At 41.6% G+C, this 23,246-nt stretch overlaps 2 protein-coding genes across 5 annotated transcripts in view; one reads left to right on the top strand and one right to left on the bottom strand.

Annotated features, from left to right (window-relative positions):
* Nucleotides 1-1,902: 1,902 nt before the first annotated feature.
* Nucleotides 1,903-15,959, bottom strand: LOC129721905 (kelch-like protein 28). 3 transcript variants are annotated; one of them, XM_055675007.1, is made up of 2 exons: nt 15,696-15,959; nt 1,903-3,441 (listed from the first exon to the last, which is right to left on the bottom strand). In XM_055675007.1, exons 1-2 carry the CDS (start codon nt 15,741-15,743, stop codon nt 2,182-2,184), a joined length of 1,308 nt encoding a protein of 435 aa, XP_055530982.1. In that variant the 5' UTR covers nt 15,744-15,959; the 3' UTR covers nt 1,903-2,181. The 3 variants fall into 3 exon arrangements, with proteins under 3 accessions (XP_055530982.1, XP_055530983.1, XP_055530984.1); XM_055675008.1 differs by lacking the exon at nt 15,696-15,959 and adding an exon at nt 14,863-15,321; XM_055675009.1 differs by lacking the exon at nt 15,696-15,959 and adding an exon at nt 3,861-4,011.
* The window catches only part of LOC129721906 (uncharacterized), an 11,291-nt gene continuing 3,833 nt past the window's right edge, over nt 15,789-23,246 (top strand). The window contains exon 1 of one of the 2 annotated variants that reach the window (XM_055675011.1): nt 15,789-16,007. The gene's annotated coding sequence lies outside the window, so the exon portion shown is untranslated. The remainder of the gene's footprint in view (nt 16,008-23,246) is intronic. The other variant, XM_055675010.1, reaches the window with a different exon arrangement.

Below are 23,246 nucleotides of genomic sequence, written 5' to 3'. Positions count from 1 at the left end.
CGACTTCCACCTAACTCATAAATAATCTCACGGATGTCACCTTTTTGAAGGAGACACGTATGAAAATTTTTCTCATTGGTGACACCCCCTAGAGGGTGAAAACCGAGGCGGACCGTTCCCCCGCCCTCCACGCTACGCCAGTGCTCCAACGTAAACAATTTTTCATCTGGAAAAATTATGGTGTGAGCATCGTGCGTCTTCAGTATCAAACGAGATCTCTTGTTTCTTAATTATTATCCAACATTATTATTCTATGCATAGTGTTATGAGTCATGTTCGTTTCACAGGCCGACCGGGCTGAATTTCACCTTATACGTTCTCTAACTGCTTTAATCACCACTGCAGTCCGCACATTCCACCTGGAAAATCGTCAACGCTTTCATCGAGACATCGGATGAAAACTCGGAATCGTGCAGTCAACGGTGAGTCGTGTAAATAACGTTACTATGAAACTCTAAAGGTTGTATTACACTCTTTGACCAAGCATCAAATATTTGTCACTTTTTGACAGATAAATATTTGGTCAAAGATAACTGTTTGTCACTCTCCAATTTTTAAATGTGGCAAACACGGGCAAACAACAATCATGATGTCAAATAAATTTGACCATTATGTCAAAAGGTCAAATATTTGACCATTGGTCAATGAGTGTAATACAGACTTAAGCATCGAACGTAAGGAGAAATGTGGTCAGAAAGGATGTTCTATCAGTGATAAAGCTCAATAGCGTGTTGTAGAAGCGTTTACGTGAAATCCCAATGCATCCGTCAGGGATGTGGCCAATCTCCGAATCTGTCCAATTCTTTTGTTCAAAGAACCAAGAACTGGGAGCTACTGCATACGTACAAAGCGCAGAAGGTTTTAAATTGACAAACGGCATAATACGGTGGGAAAGTCACGAACCCAGAGACTGTGCATCCACATGCTGGCAAAGCGTCATTATCTCATCATGGATGATGAAAGTTACGTCAAGGCGGACTTCCAGCTAAGGGCAGGGACTACTGTTCTTCGCTGCCCAGCACAAGTTTGATGTTCCAGAGAAAGTAAGGAAGCAGAAACTTTCAAAGTTTGCCAAGAAATACCTGATTTGGCATGCGATCTGCTCATGTGGAGTGCGCCGTTCGTGTCTACTGAGATCAACCTAAAAGAGTGTCTACAGAAACGTCTGCTTTGTCTGTTGAAGCAATACGAGGGATCTAGGATCTTCTGGCCGGATCTAACGTCGTGCCACTATTCAAATTATGTCCTGGAGTGGTACGAAGCCTATCTGGAATATTGGAAAAGGGAGTCAGTGGATCATTTTGAGCAGGATAAGTAACATTTTATTTTCGAGGTCTTTTCTTTTGCTTGTTCTGAAGTCGAAAAACCGCCGATCAGGTACGCTTGCACCGCTTCGTCTTGTATTTTAACATCACTGCTAGCGTACGTACATGTTTCAAATTGGAAACTATGAAATATATATGAGATTGCATGACAGCGTTATCGCGCGATGACTGTTATTCGAATGGAAATTTGGAAATGATCGTTTTTTTTTTGTGGCGATGGAGCTTGGTTCCAGTGTTACGTCTGTTAGTGTGTGCTTTAACATTAGAACATCAAATTAAGTCATGAAAGCAACTGTTAGATGACCGAGTTTTGCCAAATTTTCCACTTACACAGGAAAAGAGAATTTTTCAATCAATCCCTAGTTGTCTGTCTGTTAACCCTATGAACCCGTTCACAACAGCTACAGCGAAAATCATATGATATCACCAATCATGATATCAAATGTCAAACACCTTAATTTCCGTGATTCTGATATTAAAATACGCGATATCACCGCTATAGTATGAACTAGGCATAAATGAGATTCGTCTATGCTAGCATAAAAGATTCGGATATAGGTTATAAACACACCATACGTATACTTTAAAATGTATTGTATAAAAATGAATCAGTATGATTTGAAAATTATCTGATACAGGTAATCAAGAAATATCAATCACTAACATAAAATTAGGAGTCCTATATATTTTTTATTATATTCGAATGGCTTAAAATAACTACATTGTTTCAACTGAAAAGTTAGAAAAGTTGTTGTACAAGATCTTTGCAACAATCGGAACGGCGATTCCGGCCTCTCGAGTATAATTGAAATTGAATAACCACCTTAGAGTAAAATGTTTCGCAAAATAGAAAAACCTACTTATATAGATCACAAATAATTCCATTCAAAATGCTACCTTCGGTTTCAAGATAGATGCTCTCGCAAAAATTAATCCTAAATTGTTTGCACTTTCCATACGAAGATAAAATACCTCGAGGATACTCATAGCCCAGACTTTCCGGGCCCCACTTCAGACGCACCACGTATACGATGTCTGGGAAGAGGACGATCTGATTGTGCAAATTAATCTCCAAATTGATGTTGAATGGAACATCACAAATTAAATGTTGCTTTCGGAAGATTGGCTCTATTTTGTTGCTAAACTTGGAGCAGATCTCCACGGCAATGTTTTCGGTGTAAGTGTCACGCCGAAGCTCGTTCTGTTTTAGCTGCGGAGTCAGCCGACTGTTGATTGACAATGATTTCAGCACCACAAAACGGTTACAGGAAATACCAGCCTCAAAGCACATTTCGTCTCCTATAATCAGCGGCCGGACTGCTTTGTAGTGAATCCGCTGTATTGGCGTCCAGCTGTACTTTTCCCCGGTGGTCACCGGCTGGAAGTTCGTGAAGCTACAATCTACGATGGTGTCCTTGAGTTTGTCCGGTAGCTCAATATCCTGCAGGACTGTTTTCAAACTATCGCTGTTCATTTCGAGTCGGTTTTGTTCGCACTCAGTTATGCACCAGGCACGTATCATACAGATCACATTGTCCTTAACTTCGTAATTATCTTCGAGAATTAAATCAACACAACTCTTGGACAGGTGATGGTTACTCTCCAAGATGATATTGCTCAAACTCATACCGGACGAGAGAAAGTGCTTCAGGACGCACAAACATGAGAAAATAATGTCTTCCAGGTTCATTCGGTAAGCAATGTCGAGGATCTTCAGCACATTGTTGGGTTTGATATTTTTACCAAAGTAGTTCACACACTGCTTATGTAGACTATCAATCATGTACTTTTGGGCACAGTAATAAAGCTCCAAAATTTCTTCAATTTGAAGTACGCCATCGAAATTAATCGACCCAACGTAGATAAAATCCAGCAAGCGCTCAAACACACAAGATCGGATATCCGCTATCTTCACAGTCTGTTTTTCAGCCAGCGAACCATAAAACATGGCCTCAAATACAGGACTAGCCGCTGAGAGGATCAACTTGTGGCTGTAATATATCTTGTCGTCCACTTTAAACGAACAGTCGACGAGATGATTCCGACGTCGCATATCGTTGAAGCGCTGGCTGAAATCCGGCTGATCGTCATCCATCTTGTCCGAGTCGGCGTCAACCTGTAATGCAAATCCAGAACAACAAACAATCAATTAAAAAACTGGTACATCTCAAGTGTAAAACATTCGATTGCAGTTGGAAAACGTAACTGATAGCGAGTTTGCACGAGCTTTGCGCTGATAACGCTGATGATTCGGTTGTTATTAGTTTAACTGCATCTTCAGGGGCAGAAACACGTCATCGCGATAAGTGTTTTCAACTGATGACTAACCTGTGTTGCATATAGAGTAAAGAAACAATCGGCTGTGAATACTAGGGCGCGTGTGGTTTTTAAGCTTAAGTGTTTCGAAATTTACGGGGGGTGATAAAAGTTATTTACGATTGTAGTATGTTTGTGATAACAGCTTTTGAGTATTATTACTTATTCGAACTGTCATTCGGGATCGGTTCAAATTGAAATGTGATTTGAAGTACTTACAGAAAACGATAGCAGTTACGTATCGAATGAACTGGACAACCTGCAGTGACTGGCAATCGCCAATCGCTACTCCAGCAGCCAAACAATGTAGCGTCACTTTTCACTATACATGTTTCCTAAACAATACTTTATTCAACTCCTGTACTGTGAGTTGTGAGCTATGGTATTTATTAAGGGGCTCGAGAAAAAAGAGCATGTAGCACCTTTCTATGGCATAAAAGTAGTAATTTCCTGAGAGTTCAGTTATCCAACAACAACAAAACACGTTTGTTCATAATAAATACCAATTATTTAGGAAATAATGGCCGTTTCCACGAAACTTTTCTCGTTAGAGGATTGCGGTGTTTACGATAGCGACGCAGCAGATCAACTGAAATCGAAAAACTCGCGCTACAAATCGCTCTAACTTTCTCCCTTCTGCTCAGATCTTTGGAAAAATTGGAAAAAATGTTCTCAAGCTGTTGTACTTTATAAAAATGCAAAAAAAAATTGTTTTTTTTTTTTAAACTGAAAAAGTATAACCCATTCAAATTAGTTAGAACACAGTACATGAGTTCCAAAGCAAATTAAAAGTGGACGATTAGCGAATTCCGACGCTACATTTTTAGGCTAGCAGATAAGTGATTTGAGCTGTTTACCGACGGTAATGAACTGTCGTAATGTAAGTTTCTCGAATAATAAATAGCACAATTATTATAAGAACCAAAGCTAGAGCCACATAATACAAACAAACGGCTGAAAGTTCAACGTTCTTTCAGAAACCTGTCAGTGTTATCGAATTAGAATGTTGAGTCCAATGTAACCGGCAAACTGGTTTTGTATCAAAAGTATTGATCAAATGTCTCTAATGTTATTGTGTAAAGTTGCCTATCAGCTATAACCGGAACCAACAGTTCAAAAACGACCACTACGGTTTTCATGCTTGCTAACGTTAATTAATTACTATAACGGTGATCGCGAGGTGTCGCTTGGCTATTGTTAAGGTGTAATATGGGAACATAGAACAAGACGTGTTAGTAGAAATCATTTATTAGTTGGAGAGTGCTATCTGCTAGAATTCGATTGTGAAGCGAAACCTTTTTCGGATAGGTTACAAAATCAATAACTAATTGCAACATTCATGATCCTTAGCTAATCGAGACCTCAATGATCCGTTGAGCTACGCGACATTTACACAAGAATGATTTAATGTCTATATTACCCCCTCACTCTCTTATAAAGTATACTGCAAAGCTGCTCAATGTCAACGTGGGCTATTGACACCCTGCACGATTCACAATAATCACGAACCGGTGATTGAGACGTGCTATTGATGATTTACTTTGACCACCTGCAGCAACTAAAAATGCAGATTCAACAAGACACTCACTCTCCCGTTACAATTTGTTTTAGTTAGGCGAGATCACATTTTCCTTTAATGAGCTTCAAACCGTTTTGGCTCAAATTGAGTGCATTATATAAATTAAGCCGAACTGCTGAGAACGAACGCAAGCGGTTCTAAGCATAGGCACATCAGGTAGTGACACGATATGTTGAACACAATCCTTTTTTTTTTTCATTTCACCCATGGTAGTGTTATACTTTGAAGCGACTGATAGCGCATATGTGCATGAAAGTAAAATTAGTAGCGAAGAAACAATCAGTATTATCACGACATAGAGCACGTTGTTTGGTCATGCCCTGTACACCGTGACGCCAGGTCTAGATTAATAGCTTCCCTGCAGGCCGAAAGTAGGCAGCCGGCTGTTCCTGTTCGTGATGTCTTGGCGAGCCGTGACCTATCCTACATTTCCCTTATATACGTTTTCCTGAAATCCATCCACGCCCCAGTTTAGTCCTATCCCCTTCCGCCTACATCCAACCAAACGACAAGAACACGTTAAGACCCCGGATCCGGAAACAGCAATCAGACCCGCACGATACTCTCAAGGCCCGATGGAAACAACCCAATATGCCAGTCCGTAATATCTTGGCCCAGCAGCGGAACAAATTTAATATGCTGCTTACCTTTGGCAATGAAAACCATCAAACAGCAAACCTGTGCTTTTAATGCAAAATATTCTAGCTTTAAGTTAGATTTAGTTTCAGCTCGTAGTCGGCAGCGAGGATAAAAAATTTGCTTTTAGTTATTAAGATACTTTAGAAAGTAAGCTACCAGATATAATTGGCGCCGTTAAACATTGAATTGTATATGTGCCGTGTCAAATAAACTATAGATGAAGGAAACAATCAGTAAAATATTTTTTTCGTAGAATGCCTCCAAATTGCTATGTATTACTGTTTGTTCGACAGAGTAGCTTTTTCCTGCAGAGAGTCAACTGAAGTGCACAAAAACGCATTAATCATTACCGATCGATGTTGTGGCTGATGAGTGTTGGCCATCATTTTTTGAATTTCGCAAGGCATATTATTCATCGACTAGTTTAAAAATGGTGAAATGGTCACAGCATCGTACATTATTGGATTGATTAATGGTTAAAATTAAAATTGATTGAAATGAAGGCGAAATACCCGCAAATAGTGAAGATAAAAGTGATATTTCACCAAGACCACGCTCCTGCTTGTTTTGCTCGCGATACGACCGATAAATTGAATGAAATGCGCTACGAAATGCTTCCCTAAACTCTGCGTTTCTCAGATTTACTCCCTAGCGACTATTCCCTATGTCTCCGGCATGCTTATCTTTTCTCCTCAGAAACCCTCTAAAGTGCAGGAGAGCATCTTGCACTGCGAAAACAACTGCTTTCACACTCAAAGATCAAATCAACGCTTATGCTAGAAGAGAGCGATAAACGATCTTTATCTGCTGAGCTTTCTAAAAGCACTGCGGTGAAATCTGAAATCTCTCTCTTGCGAGACAATGAACTATAGTGTACTTTCTCACACGTGTGGACTTCATGCACAATAATTACACTGCACTGTGCCGCTCGTGCCGGTCGAATTTACTCTGGTGAAATTTTCGCAGTGTAGCTACACGAGGACTACTCTTTTGCCCGGTAGGTTTTTTTTTCACTTTCCGGACTACTAACCAGTGGACACTGTTGTGTACTTTTGCGTTTTCTCTGTAGTGATTCACCCCTCTCGTTTCTACCAGATGTGGGGTGAGCTGGAAGTGTGTTTGTCTCTCTGTAAGCTGGTTGAGACACTGGAGTGGAGAAAGAAGCAGTGTGGTGAAAGCATTTGCTACACGCAGGCACATACTGGAAGGGAAGTGCGCGGTGAATTTTTTCTCCTCTCCTTTCACATACTGAGGAGAATGACAAGCATGGTCTCCAGTCGAAATGTGGCTCTTTTGTCAGCGATTCTACCCGAATGAAGAAAAAAAAGTTGGAAACAAAGACTGCTTCGAAGGACTTTACGCGCAGCACTACAAAACTGGCTTTGAACTGTTAGAGGACCGTTACAAGAAGTGTATTACTCAAGATGGAGGGTATATCGAAAAATAAAACAGTTTTTTTTAATAAAAAACTACCAACTTGAAATCCGTAGTTTCAACCGTGTTTGAGAATTAGCGTCAAAAATTTAGCATCATTAACGTGTACAGTATACTGGGACACGGTTATATGGAAAAAAAGCGATGGTGTTATTTTTTCGCTCCCATGCACTGTTTGTGTTTCTTATGGGTCCTATAACAACTGTGTAACTTTTCAGATCGCTCGATGAAACGCCCGATTTTTAAAGCTTCCTTACGATTTTATATGGGAAAAACCAATTTTTCGAAACTTTTTCTATAGAGATGTCCAGTTGGCTCCTAAAAATATATCAATACATGATATTTATAGGAAATTTTCCTAGGAAAAACTCTTCTGAAGACCGCAAGGCGCTACTTTACTTGTAAAATAAGATATTCACCTCAGACTGAATGAATATCTGACAGTGGTGGGCACCATTCCGCTAATTCGCTAATTAGCGACGCTAAAATTCAGTTAGCGCTTTAGCGATTTCGCTAATTTTTGAGCTGGTGAGCGAAACTGTTAGCGTCGCTAAAATTTTGGCCTTCGAAACGCTAATCGCTAATTCGCTAAATTTTGTGGAGAAGCGACAATAGAAATATTTAGAAAAACTGTGAATTGCTGATGGCGTACGTAAATTGCTTCGAAAGATAAACATACTTTTCTGCGAAAGTTACTTTTGTCAGTTTTTTTACCCTAGAATGGAGTTCCAGTTATCGTACAAGCCAAAGGAGCATTTTGAAGAACAAGCACAAAGTCTAGATTGAATTTTTTGCACACCAAGAACTTTGGTAAATTGCAATGCGCTTGAAATTATGGCAACTTTGGTTCTACTTTTTCGAATCAGATAATAATTGAATTTTCATGAAAACATTCCTAAGAGTATCTATTTTCAATGCAAACTAAATAACTTTTGTTATTCTTGTTTTTACAAAGTCAAATATGAATACCGTTTCGTGAACCTCTTACTGTAAATAGCTTTGAAAAGTAATTGTTTTCGTTTGTTCAACCAAAACAGATCAAAGTGGTCCAAATCTTACAAAACACGAGCAATAAATATAGCGATATGACTATTTACATATTAAAAAGTTAGCGATTAGCGAAAGTTCCGCTAATGTGGGTTTAGCGTTTAGCGTTTAGCGATTATCGAGCTAAATTTTCCAGTTAGCAACTTAGCGATTAGCGTCGCTAAATTTTCGGTTAGCGGTGCCCACCACTGATATCTGACGAACGGCTCACCATTGAATTTTACTAGCAATACTGCTGCAGCATGCTGCTATTGCAAATTCAACCATGTGATAAGAAATGATATCGCTTGAGTTTATCTTGGAGACTTCCCCGAAGATACTATGAGCAAAAAACAAACTTTGAAAATTAATTTCACGCAAAATTATTTCTCATACCTAAGCAAGTTTGCAATAGCAGCATGCTGTAGCAGTGTTGCTGGAAAATTTCAATGGTGAGCCGTCCGTCAGATATTCAATCAGTTTGGGGTGAATAGCTGTTTCTACAAGCATCGTAGCACCTTATGGTCTTCAGAAGAGTTTTTCCCAGGGAAATTTCCTACAAATATCATGTATTGATATATTTTTAACAGCCAACTGGACATCACTAGAGAATAAATATTGAAAAAGTGGATTTTCCCATATAAAATCGTATGGAAACTTTAAAAATCGGGCGCAAATCGGGCGTTTCACCGATCGATCTGAAATGTTACACAGTTGTTATAGGACCCATAAGGAACACGAAAAGTACATGGGAGCTAACATTTATTTTTTGACCCACCCTAGTGTACAGCCCTTACCTAGGAAATAACGCGCATACGATAGCTGACCAAAACATGACGTCAAAGTTGTTATCGGAGATCACAACGCACAGGTTGGCCAGGAGGAAAAACGGGAGGCACTTCTCGGATATTATCGACGTCCGAGGCGCAAATGTCGATTCTGACAACTATCGCCCATCGTGGTATGATCGGGTGCGACTTTAGCTGCTCGCTACTCTGAAGGACTTCTGAAGTACTGTGAAAGCAGCTTATAACAACGCAGTGGAAGGTGCTGTTGGACTCGTTGAGAGGAATCGACGTTACGGCTGGTTCGACGAGGAGTGTTAAACGATTCTAGACGAAAAGAATGCAGCGCGAGCATTGATTGATGATCAAGCAGCTCAAGAGCAGCAAATCAGCTGGAAACGATGGCATGGCGGCGGAGCTTATCAAGCTGGGCCCGGATAGGTTGGCTTTCTGTGTGGCTCCACAAGGCGTTGAGGTCTGGCAAACTTCGCCCCCGTACCAGGTGTATCATTTACGAAACGCTTTTAAAACCGGCAGTCCTCTACGCGCACGAGACATGGACAATGCTCGAGGAGGATTTCCAAGCACTAGCCGTTCTCGAACGACGTGTGCGTAGGACCATCTTCGGCGGAGTATGTGAGGATGGCGTATAGAGGCGTAGAATGAACCACAAGCTGGCGCAACTCTTCGGTGAGCCCAGTATCCAGAAAGTTGCTGAAGCTGGAAGGATACAATCAGTGGAACATGTTGTAGGAATGCTGGACAACAATCTTGCGAAAATGGTGTTCGTCTAGAATCTGGCCGGTACGAGAGGCGCACAACGAGCTAGGTGGTTGGACCAAGTAGAGCGAGATCTCGGAAATGTAGGACGCTCAAGAAACTGGAGGCAAGCTGCCATGGACTGAGTGCGTTGGCGTAACATTGTGATGCAGGTGAGATCCTGAGGGATGATTCACGTTCATGATCGCATAATTGTAACATTTGCGAAATTGGTTGGACACTTCTATATTTTGACTTCCAATGCATTGTTCCCAATGTATCTTGCAAATGGATAGTTCAACAGAACTCAGTATTATGGAGAAAGTCATACTTTATGCTATGTATGCATTAAACATCACTTCTGAAGTTGAATTTGTTTTCAACTCAAAACTTCAATTTTTTCTACGATACTTGAAGGCCGCCACTTTCAAGTCTGCTTTTGGAATATATCACAGCGGAAATGAAGTTTTCCTGGGATTCAACAAGCATGAGCTGAACAACAGAAATGGATCATCGGGAATTGGATATAAGACCAGAATATATTTCGAGTTCCAGTGGAAGATGATGTGGATTTAGATGATAGCCTTTTAGACATAAAAATTGAGAAAGTAAAGTATTATGACAATGAGCAGTTATTTACGCTATATGCCAAAACAACTTGATATTTTTTAAGACTTTTTTCGAACAAATAACATAATAAGCATATTTTTACAGATGTAAAAGTACATGTTATTCATGTACTTTTACATCTGTAAAAACATGTCATGTCAAAACAATATCGCACGCTTAGCCTTGGGGCTAATAGCGGTCTCGATCAACTAGATTAGTTGAGAGAATTCGTTATCGATATTGTTTTTGGCACATTTTGCATGTGTAGGATAAGTACAACGAAACACCGTGCCCCAGTGCTGAGTCGAGAAAATTTCCAGCTCGAAAAGATCCTCGACTCGATCGGGAATCGAACCCGATATCATGACCGTGTGGGAAAGCTAGCCGACCGACATCGCTAACCACAGAGCCACGGGGACCTAGGTATTTCTCCATAAAAAACAAGAATTATTACTATCAGTAATTAGTGTACCTTAACTTATGAAATAGACCCCATTGTGTTCCATGGCAACTCCTATCTCTACCTCCCCGTTGTATTGGCCGAGATACGAGTAACCAAGCGAAGATGGGGAGCTCTGTTGCTGCAAAGTTACCTAGTTCGCTTTGACAAGCGGTTGGTCGTGAGTTCCAATCTTAGTAGTAGAATCAAGCCATTTGGTTGTCAAATGACTTTAGCACGGGTTCATTCTCAGGCTCTCTACCACATTCTTTCAAACTGAATTCTAAAGTATCCCTGTTGACTTTTCTCTTGACAAACATTGGCCCTCTTATACTAAAACTGGTCTGAGTAAAGTAACTTCCTCTAATAAAATTGATCCGAGGAATATTAATCCTCTCCAGAGAATTGCAATTTGCGTAATTGGCACGGGGAACAAAATTCTGATAAGACTCCTGCCTCTTGATATAATAGGTCTCTCTTAGAATGAACCTGGCCAGAGAGAAACGTTAGCTGTAGTCCCACTCTAGGGAATTCTAATTTGACGATATTGGTAGAATGTAAAGAGGCTTGGTAGAGTAGAGCAGTAAGCTTGAAACGAAAGGGTACGGAACCTCACAAACGAATATAGGGCTTCACTTCATCAATAAGAATACTGCCAATAATATGAAGTGCGTAGTACAAAAAAAAATCTGGGCATTATCACAATAAAGCCAATATCTCTGGTGGAAGTGATGAGTCTACAAAGAAAAGAAAATAAGCGAAGATCCTGGTAACCAAACCGTGGCTGAAGCTTGGTGGTATGTTGACAGGGAAAAGGATGTGGAAAACGGCTAAAAAGGGCTAAAAGGGCCTCAAAGTCTACGCACCGATAGAAACGGCAACGGCCAACGATGCATCAACTTCGCAGCTTCCGGAGGCCTGGTAATTAGACTCACTTTTTTCCCCGTAAATATATCCGCAAAGCCATCTGTCGATCACCTGACAACCGAACAACGAACCAAATTGAAAACGTTCTCATTGATGGCTCCCTCCAGGGTGAAGATCACCACTTAGTAGCAGTACAAGTGCGCTCGCAACTGTCCAGATCACACAACAAAACCGTCCACCTCTCCCAAACTTCTGGTTGTTGCACAACCTGCAGGATGCCGAGAACGCCGCCTACCTTCCGCGAACGAACTATGTGTTTCGACTCTCGACAATGGATAAGGCAAGCTATATTAGGCCATCGAAGAGACCGCTATCGTGGAACTAAGCATGCTAACTTCGAGCCGACAATATGACTGGTGTGACGGGGATTGTCAGCAAGCGACGGAGCAAGCATCGCCATAAGAGAGAACGTGACCAAATTTCGACGAACTTGAAATGAGTTTACCACGGTCATGAGAAAAAAGAAACGCCAGCAGATCAAGAGATCAAGAACTGGAACAACTGTGGGTTTTTTTTTTCGATAAGGTGAACCAGCGAGTGTAAAGGCTACACACCAAGCCCAGATATATGTAGGAACGTGGAAGAAAACCTGATCACAAGCGAGTGCGAGACAGGTGGAAGCAGTTCTTCGAGGAGTTCCTAAATAGCGGAGCAACGGAAGGAGGGGAGAGAGAAATTGACTATGGAGTGCCTGCAAACGATAACAGTGTCCTAGTTCCCGATATCCTGGAGATCAAACCGGGTGTTGTATATGTTACTGTGGCCTCTACTGTATATTTGTATGTCTGTATCTTGTATATAAATCTAGAATAAATCAGTCGTTGTTGTCTAAGCAAACCACTATCAGGTTTTTTATTATCGCTCCGTAAAAGAACACAACACCGGGATTTTTGGTTAAAACAATAGAGCCACCACAAGCAATGACAGACTACCGGCAGAGCTCTATAAACGGTAAAGAGGCACTAGTAACGGTACTCCACTGGGTAACTTCCAGGATTCGGGAGTAAGAGAGATTACCGAAAGAATGGATGGAAGGAGTTATATACCCCATCTATAAAAAAGGGCGATCAACGTTGATCAACACCGCCTTTAAAGTTCTTTTCCAGATAGTACTTCGCCGTCTATCTCCTTTAGCAGAAGGATTTGTAGAACGGTATCAAGCGCGCTTCACGCAAGCACCCATTACTACAGGTCAAATCTTCACTCTCCGGCAGATCCTTCGGAAATGTTGGGAGTACGATGTGGGCACGTCACGTCTTCGTAGACATCAAGGCGATCGAGACCAGATAAACTTATACGACAGAGGCGAACCAACTAAAAGCTGAAAGCCTCTCTAATAAAGAAAAAAAAACCGACAGAGCGCGCAGAATACGATGGTTGATACAAGAAGATTAATTATCCTGCACGCTTTTCTACATTGTTCTTGAGGACACAACCCGATGAGCGGGCATCGACATGAGAGGCACGATTTTCAGCAGAGGTAGTCAACTTATTGACTTCGCAGACCTCAACATTACTACAAAAAAACTTTGCGATGGAGGCATTTTACGTCGGACTGAAACTGGAGGCTAGGAGAGTTAGATTGTCAATCCCTGCCAGAGAAACCAAAGCAATTTGCCTTTCGATATTACTCCGAAATACCCAGATAATTCACATCTTCGATTACCTTGAGAACAAGAAAAATATAATAAATTTGAGCAAAGACTTTAATGCAAGTAAACATAAAACAAAAACAAAACAATCCCAAGTATTTGAAGCATTTTGATTGTTACTTGGGGTATATGCCGCGACGAGTCACAGACGATATACCCTTATTAGGCCTGTTAGGGGCATTAAAATCTCAATGCTACAGAATATTCAGTCAGTCTTGAATTCAGCTGACGATATACTTGAAATCGTTCGTCGTTCAGACATTGTTACATAAACTAAGAACATCTTTCCGAAAACAGTACCTTTGAATTACATTCTAAACTTTTACCTCAAATTATGTATTTCCACCCTCCCAGCTGGTCTCGAGGTACGATGTTGGCCTAACAAGCCAGTCGTCGTAGGTTCGAGTCTCGACTCGAGAGAGACTGTTAGTGTCAGTACGATCGTAGCGCTAGCCCCCCGCGATAGTCCTGTACACCTAACAGTGGGTTGTGAAGTCTGTGTATAAAAAAACGAAGGTCGAGTTCCGAATCGGAATGTAGCACCAAGGCTATGTATTTCCACAACACACTTTACCATCAAGCCATCAACTTTTATCTGGCACTGGTTGAAAACGTAACGAAGTAACAATAATGATGGAACAATCAATGTGGTAAAAGAACAATGACTTCAATTATAGTCAATTTTTCTTAACCTTGAAAATACCGATTTTCGATTGACGAAATTAACACTCGCACTCTACGCAACATCAATAACCATGCGACCTCTTTGAGTGTTGTTTGTTAAACATTTAATGGCCTATTAAAAACTGGTCATTTCGTTCAAAAGTTTAAAATGTTAAAAGGTGAGAAAAACGATATTGTTTGAAAAATCTGAAAAAATTGTTCATAAGAAGTTGCAGAATCAAACAAATGTATCACCGCCCGGCTTTTCGGACAACACATAAACAACTGCACAATTGCCGAAACATCTGATCGAAAACATGTTGAAAGGCCACAGCACAACACAAAGTTGAGTCATTTCGTCTCCGATGTGATGAGGCAGGGTATTTGCGGAGGTGCTCTGCTAGAGAGGTATTCGTCTGTCTGAGCCCCCGACTCAGTTGAGAAGCCGATACGAAGGAAGCGAGAAGCAAAACTAAAAACAAACCTGTACGACTTGAACTTGAACTCCATTCAAAGTCTCTCAACGAACGAGACTGCTAGCAATGTTCTCCTGCTGCTTTAACAGTTTACAGCGCAAAAAAACGTGCAAAATGTTTACAGCACTTCGTGCTTCTGTATAGATGCGAAAGAGTGACGTTATGTTGACGATGGGATATCAGGCTATTTTTGCTTTTCCCCCTCCGTGACTTATTGAGATTCTCTGACTTACTTTAGTGCTCATTATTATAGTTTCGCGGATATTTTCTCCTTGATGGGCTGGTTCCTGCTGGCGATGGCGGATGATCAGCTGCTAACGGTCTTTATTAACCTGTGCACCAACTCACTCGTTTATTCACTTTACTTTGTTAGTGTAGGACTATACGAAGGAGCTTACGTAACGGGTTATCGCACAGCTGCTATACCTCAACCTAGAATAGCACACTGTCTCGATAATCTAGACCGTTTTCGATCGCATCAAGGTGATTGACTATACAATGTAGTCCGATTATCAAGGTTTTCGTGTTTTCCACAGTTGATATCAAAAACTAATTTGAAGAAAAAAATGGCTTGTCGTCGTTTGCGTTCACTAAACTAATGATGTTTGTAAAAGAAAGTCACACGCGAGTGTGACTACAGCACGAAAGACGATGTTAATCGGAACGAATAGATTCTGAGACTGAGAGCTTGAGTTGCTTTGTGGGTACCACTCGCGTCATTGCGTCGTTTTGTTTTCTCTCTATTTCTGTGTGATGCTTCTGTGTTTTGTTTGGGAACAAACACCTACATGGTTACAGGCGTTTGATAGGTTGGTATTGGTACGTAGCAAAGCTTTTTATAATAATACATAAATAGGGATGGTAGCTTTTGTTTTGATTTAGATGATTCAAAATTAAACACGGATTCTTAGTCCTCTGAATCAAAACAGCTGGGGTGATGTTTGTTAAAATGAAAATCTAATTCAACTGGATAAATCAATTTTTGAAGTTTAAAAAACCGTCGGGTCAATTTCCGATGGCAAGCCTTATTCAACCGGCTAAAAGAAACAAAAATGAATATTCTCACCTGTGGCACAAACACAGTACCAACCAGCTTAAAAATCTTTACTAACATTGGTGCGAGCGGCTACCCGCATTTTCGAACTGAGAACGGATACTGAGCGAGAGAACCGGCTTCACTCTAACGAACTCAGCAGCTAAACTGGATTCAATGACACCGCAGATTGTTATTTGTTTTCCTAACTAACTACGACGGGCTACTTTATGTGACGAGTTTACTTCACGATAGGATATAATCACGTGTGTTATCACTTATGAGATTAGTTAGAATGTCCGAACAAATTGCCAATATTGGAACCGTGGAGCTGTTTGCAAGTTTGTGAGTACATTTCGCTAATAAGAACTGAGTGAGATTACCATTGTTATGCTATTTTTTCTGAGCGTTATTCTGATAGTCACTAGATACATAGCCTGGCGGATGCATAATCGAACCACCGTCCCGTCATATTTTTTCATGAAAATCCTGCTCTTGTTTGGCTCAAAACATGTCTGCACTTAGGCGGCATCCATAAATTACGTAACGCTCATAGGGGGGAGGTGAGTTAAACGTTACGTAACGAAAAATCTCTGGAGAGATTCTCCAAAAACAAGCATTTTTATCAAGGAAATCCTTCTGCAGCGTTACGTAATTTTTATGGGGGGTAGGTGTTGGCGTTACGTTTCGTTACATATGGGGGGTGGGGGTCCAAAAATCGGGTTTTTTGCGTTACGTAATTTATGGATGTCACCTTACTAAATTAACTCCTAGTTCTGTATCCGCCAGATATACATCTAATGACTATAATTAACAAGGTTCAATGTTTCACGAAAAAAAAATCAATGAATGTATTTGTGTAAATTTTGTGTGTACTCAGAAAGTCTACTTCGACATAGCAGATAGAAGCAACAGTTGATTGTTTTTAAATCAAATCTGGGAGCGATGAATGAGTTCGTTTACTCAATAACATTCCACGTGGCGATGAAAAAGTGAACAAATAATTATAAGGAGACCAAAGTAGATTTTGGGACAAGCGAACTTCAATTTTTTCAAATCGGTATGCTCTAATACAAAATGTTCATTGTATGTTTGTTATTAGAAAACCTTTAAAGAAAAAATCAATTACGGATGGTATGATGGATTGTTTTGCTTTGAGCAAGCATGGAAGTTTTCACTCACCAGCAATATTTCATGCAAATGTGTCCTTTGATTCATCAAGTATCGTTCAATTATTTTCACTCGCGTACAAATTTTCCATCGAAACGCTGCTGATTGTTTTTCGCTTCCAAGAATTCGGAAAACCGTAGAAGGAGACTGAATGATTCAAACACGGTAATATTTATTGTATCCAAGCTCGCTTGCATTCAACAGTATCGCGAGAATCTTTGAAAGATTATCCCCAGTAATACAAAATTATTATTTCAAATGAACGTTTGATTGATTTCAACTGTTTGCATGCCGGAGCAAGTGGTTAACACCAATGCTTACGGAAATTGTGCATTACCAGTTGATATTTGAAATCATCAGAATCATCGAGGTATATCACAGTGAAAGCCAGACGTGGAGTAGCCGAATTCCGCCTACAAGCAACCAACATTTGAAAGTATCGTTGCGATCGCTCGAGTGCAATCGTTTACGATTCTTTCATTAACATGCGCTACTTGCTGCTCGCTCCGCATAAAGCAGGCAATACTGAAACAAAATCATCAAAGAAAGCCACCCTAAATTTCTTTGCTTTAAGTTGTCTCTTGCTCTTGCATGATGAGTAGAATATGGTGTAATGATTTGACCAAAAAGTAGGCGCGGGTAGAGGTAGTGTTTTTTGCTTAGGGAGGTTGAAGACGAAGTATCACCATGCAACAGGAAGAAAATAGAGTAGCTTTCAATAAGCACTAATATTGATAGCAAGGTATGTAGCATTGTTATATTTACAATATAAATGCATCTTAATGATATATTCAACGATGCGAATTTTTTTTTCCAGAGGCTGTTTATAAACAAACTTCTTTGCAATCACATTTGTTTCCAATATGGCCGATTCTGCATTTGACATACAGTTACACCATGTCTCTATACATCATGGTCTCTTGCATGCGTGAGAATATGTAGTTTTTCGGAGGATGTTTTGTGTTATGATTTTTTCCATCCTTTGATGTGAGATCCAAAATTCATAGCTTTTATTCTGTTGACTACAGAGAAGAAGCGTGTTTTTCCGTTGTCGTACGCAATTGTACGAGCCAGTGAGGAAATTTTAACTGCGTCAACGTTTATACTGCGATAATGTTGCTATTCTGTATACCGTACACATCTGTACGAGTCAGCGATCTTTGAGGTCAACAATTAAGTGTACAGGACAATTGTAAGGCTGACGCAACTTACACTAGCAGTTTATCTCGAGCCGGAATTCATACATACAACGATTGGCTTGTTTGGCCAACATCGTACCACGAGACCAGCTGGGAGGCTCTTTGACATTTACCAAAATTGTACTTTACTGCAGCTGACTCGGCATTCCTTGTACTGATCTTTAGGCTGCGAGACTTCAGCTGACAACACACTCCATACCAAGACCTGTTTGCTACCACAATACGTTTGTTCACCTTGCGCCTTCCAGAGCTATTTTGAATAGCACAAACGCGTCCAAGAATTCGCTTGGTATTCTGACACTTGATTTGAAACCGTCAAGAGTCACACGTATCAACTTAATCATTTCTATTTGAAAAACCGTGTTCAAGCTATGTTGCTTGTTGAGCTTCACTGAGTCGTACGTACGTGAGTCTATAATGAGATAATGTGGTTTACAGTTGTGTCCTCGAAACTTGTCGGGGATCTGTCTCAAGGTGAATATCTGGTCCGTTGTAGCTCGTCTCGCTCACCAACCGCACCGACATTTATCACCAAAAGCTCCCTCGCAACTAGGGAACCTGTATATTAGAGAAATGACAAGACACTCACCGTTAAGGCAACTGTCAACATCAAAACGGGCGATCTGTATAATTTTGCATTGCCGTTATCCGTTTTGATGTTGACAGTTGCCTTAACGGTGAGTGTCTCGGCGTCTCTCTGGTGTATAGGCTGACTACTCTCAACGGCCTCAGTCTATGAAACAGGACGAAGGATTTATTTTACATGCGGAATTGAGGAGAGATATGTGTCGTGAGTTGCTACAGTCATTTCCTAATAGATAGGGTATATAACCCTGGGTGCTTCCAACAGTAGTGGGTGCTTCCATAGGTTGTTTCTCATCAGACCCTTCGGATAATCTATGGAATTGCAATATACAGCTGCTCGGTTCCGACTTTGAAAAGTTCAGCCAGGAAACCATCCTTCCCAGCGTCTCCACGGTACATTAGCTCCGTGAACTGGTTCAAGGTTAGTAGATCCACAGTTTATCCATCCTTCCCAATTTTTTTCTCCTCTTTTCCTCAACGACTCTCTAATTTTCCTTGCTGCTTTCCTTGCTGTTTCCATCGCCTAGCCATGTCTGGTTACTGATTCCATCGATCGCTCTATCTCATGGTATCGTGTCTGGTGAGGCAATTCTCCATCTCCGCGAGAACGCGGTCGTTGTTTTTTTCACGATTTTCACGGCGGTTCTTTTAGGCAGCTCTAGCTTCCCGGTATATCTCCAGCTTCTGACGCGTCAGACGATTTGTTCGAATCTCGGCTTGGGAAAGGCTGTTAGTGTCAGTAGGATCGTAGCGCTAGCCCCGCAATTGTCCTGTACACTGAACAGCTCGAGTTCAGAATGTAGCACCCGAGGCCAAGTTCAACATCGTAGCGCTGCAGGCGGTATGCATTGGAGGACCGATGGTGCGTACGTACAGAGAAGGTATGACCAACCAGTTTGTTGTGAAACCACACAAGAGCTGGGAACAGCTTTTATAGTGATGGGCTAGATGCGGAAGCGGATGATCTGATGCTGGCCTAGAATGTGCAGGTTGAGGATTGAAGGCCGTTTCTTTAACATAAGAATTATTAACGTGCATAGCCCACACCTCGGAAGTACCGATGACGACAAAGACGAATGTTACGCGCAGTTAGAGAGTCATTACGACCGCTGCCCAAAACATGATGTCAAGATCATTATCGGGGATTATAACGCTCAGGTTTGCAAGGATAAGGAGTTTAGACCGGTGATTGGACGGTTTAGTGCACACCAACTGACGAATATAAATGGCCTCAGATTAATCAATTTTGCCACCTCCAAGAACTCTAAGCATGTAGCACCTTCTTTCAGTATATAGCACAGGACCAAAAATCAACAACGTTTCAATGTATGCTAGGCACTCCTCGAACATTATTGACGTCTGAGCACATCGAGGCGCTGACATCCATTCAGACCTCTACCTAGTGATGGTTAAGATGCGCCAAAAACTATCCGTTTTTAATAACCTACGGTACCTTCGCCCGCCACGGTATGATCTCACGCGACTGAAGCAACACGAAGCTGTAGCACAGTAAGCTGCACTGCGAGAAGAGAATGAGCCTGAAGAAGCCCTCTAGAGGATCTCTAGAACGCCGTTAAAACAGCTATCAAAGTGCTGCGGAGAAAGTCCTGGAACACGTGCAACCGAATCGACGTAACAAGTGGTTTGACGAAGAATGCCGGCTGTGGAGCGATATAGACAGAAATGGAGGCAGCAATTCCAACTCTTCAAGGAAAGAAGCGCCACCAAAAGGAGGAGGAATGCGATGAACTCGAACAGCTGCGCACACACTTAACACGGAAATTCTATCAAAAACTCAACACATCCCGGAGAGACTTTGTCCCACGAGCCGAAATGGGTAGAGATAGGGAGGGAGGTATTTCGACGGATGAACATGAGATGACGTAAAGTGGAAGCAGTGCCTGGGAGACAGAAGAGCTACTAAAAAATGGAAAGACTAGGTTATGTGCCGCATCTACAAGAAGGATGATAAGGACTAGATATAACCTAGACTACGAGAACTATCGAGCGATCATAGTCCTGAATGCCGCCTGCAAAGTGTTTTCCCAGATCATCTTTCAGCGCCTGTCACCATTAGTCAGCAGACTTGTAAGAAGTTACCAGACCAGCTTCATGGAAGGACGGTCTACGACTGACCAAATCTTTCCATTGCGGCGTCCCTACACACCATCCTTTTGTCGATTTCAAAGCCGCATACGACACAATAAACCGACAAGTGCTATGGAAAATCTTGGACGGAAATGGCTTACCGGGGAAGTTGACCGCGGAGTCATGAACCGAGTAAATAAGCGGAACTACGTTATGCAGGCCATGTCTTAGGACGAATGGCCAGTTGAGTAGGTAAGTAAGTTCGGTGCTCACCACAGTCGTCTCGGTCCTGAGGGCAGATGTGGATCGGGGGTCTTTCAACTGGCTTCAGCAGGCAAGTATTATTACGATTTGTCTCCATCGATTCCTGACACCGCTTCGCATTCTAGCTGAATTTCCGGCAACAAGAAGTCTGCTTTCTAGCCGCCACCAATAGAGCAACGTGTACTACCAGAATATCGACGGTATGAACAGCGTTGTCGATGATTTCCGCGTTGCTGTCTCGAATCTTTGCCACGATATAACTGTTCTTACGGAGACATGGCTGGATTCGCGCACACTTTCTCGTCAGATGTTTGGAAATAACTACGAGGTTTTCCGTTATGATAGAAGCGCCGGCAATAGTCGCAAATCTAATCAAATGGTGGCGTTCTCGTGGCTGTAAATACCAAGTTTGAAGCTAAAACATTAGTAAATGCCGCCTCTTTGAGCCTTGAACAAGTTTGGACAGCGATCAAACTGGGCGATCATAAGTTGTTTCGATCTTTCGCTCTGTACATACCTCCGGATCGAGTACATGAGCGTGAATTGATTTTTGCTCATTGCCAATCAGTTTTCTCAGTGTTGGAAGCCGCAAAAGCAACAGACGAAGTTATGGTGTTCGGCGATTTCAATTTTTCCCGGATTTCATGGAGAAAATATCAAGACGCGTTTTTACTTATAGCTTAGCCACACTCACTCAAATTAACCAGAACAACCGCATTTTAGACCTCTGCTTTGTGAGCGCCCAGGACTCGGCCCCATATTTATGCGAGGCCCCTGCTCCATTAGTAAAAATAGTCCCTCACCACCCACCTTTATTAGTGACTATACACGCCGCATTGAAATGCGATCTTGACACTGCATCCGCTACCGTATCTTACGACTTCCACAATGCCGACCACCAGAGTATCGCTGAGTTTTTCTCCAAGCTCGACTGGAACTTTATTTTAGATTCCGTCAATGCCGAAGACACCGCTCAAACTCTCTCCAACGGATTGGCCTATGCCATCGACCGATACGTCTCAAAGAAGTGCCAGCATCCTGCGCCCCGACAGCCGTGGCAAACGAGAGAACTTCGGCAGTTGAAATCTGAGAAAAGAGCTGCCTTGAAAAAAAAAAACTGTCACACACTATCCCTAAAACGTCATTATGTGAGAATCAACCACACATACAGAAGTGTTGCGAAACGATGATTTCTCCGATATCAACAAGATTTACAGAGGAAGCTCAAGTCTCATCCCAAGCAGTTTTGGAGGTTCGTCAATCAACAACGACATGAAGGTGGAATACCCTGCTCAATGACATTTAACGGTAAGGAGGCAACCACCCCGCAGGACATCTGTCAGATTTTTTCCGAGAAATTTGTCAACGTGTTCACTGACCAGACACTGAGCGATCATCACGTTGAAAGTGCCGCCAGTAATACGCCACGGTCCGGTCAAACTTTGAACACCTTTCATTTAGATGCGACGACGATTTCTAGAGCTTCCTACAAACTCAAAGCATCATTAAAACCGGGTCCTGGTGATTTTCCGTCGACGTTTTTTTTATATGCAGATTTGATAACCTAGTATCTCCGCTTCTGCATGTTTCCCAGATATCTGTCACTTTCGGTGTCTTTCCGTCCTGCTGGAAATTTGCGTACATCTTTCCAGTACACAAAAAGGGAAACAAAAACGATGTGAGCAATTATCGTGGCCTCACCTCGTTCTGTGCTGTAGCCAAACTGTTCGAGCTTGTCATCATGGAGCCTTTGCTCGCTTACTGCAAAGCCTTCAAATACGCTTTGCTAGGAGCTGAAATCGAGCGCCTAGTTAAAGACTTGGAGGTAATTTTGGAAAAATCGTAAACCTAGTTAAAGACTTGGAGGTAATTTTGGATTCCCAGCTCACTTTCAAACCTCGCATTTCGTTTACTGTCGACATAGCCTCTATAGTTCTGGGATTTATCTTCAGGATCGCTAAAGACTTTACAGATATCTACTGCCTTAAATTATTGTATTGCGCATTATCTCGCTCTATATTGGAGTACTGTTCCGTTATCTGGACCCCTCATTACAACAATGGCGTGGAAAGAATAGAATAAGTTCAACGGCACTTTTTGAGATTCGCTCTTCGTAAACTGCCACGGACGGATCGCTTCCGTTTACCAAGCTATGAAAGTCGCTGCTTATTAATACGTTTGGAGCTTCTGTATGTCCGTAGAGACACGGCCAGGGCATTATTCACCATACACCTTTTACAAGGCCGCATAGACTGTCCCGCTCTCTTGGAACAAGTGA

This window comes from Wyeomyia smithii, chromosome 2 (genome assembly GCF_029784165.1).
Source record: "Wyeomyia smithii strain HCP4-BCI-WySm-NY-G18 chromosome 2, ASM2978416v1, whole genome shotgun sequence".
Classification (NCBI taxonomy): Eukaryota; Metazoa; Arthropoda; class Insecta; order Diptera; family Culicidae; genus Wyeomyia; species Wyeomyia smithii.
Note: the sequence above shows the minus strand (reverse complement) of the source record. Positions and strands in the feature narration are given on the sequence as shown.

What these genes read in the sequence shown, in the direction of transcription:
- LOC129721905 (XM_055675007.1), bottom strand. Translation starts at nt 15,743, where the DNA reads ATGTTAGTAAAGATTTTTAAGCTGGTTGGTACTGTGTTTGTGCCACAG. An exon ending in GTACTGTGTTTGTGCCACAG is followed by an intron (nt 3,442 to 15,695) that starts GTGAGAATATTC and finishes TTTGCATTACAG; the next exon opens with GTTGACGCCGACTCGGACAA.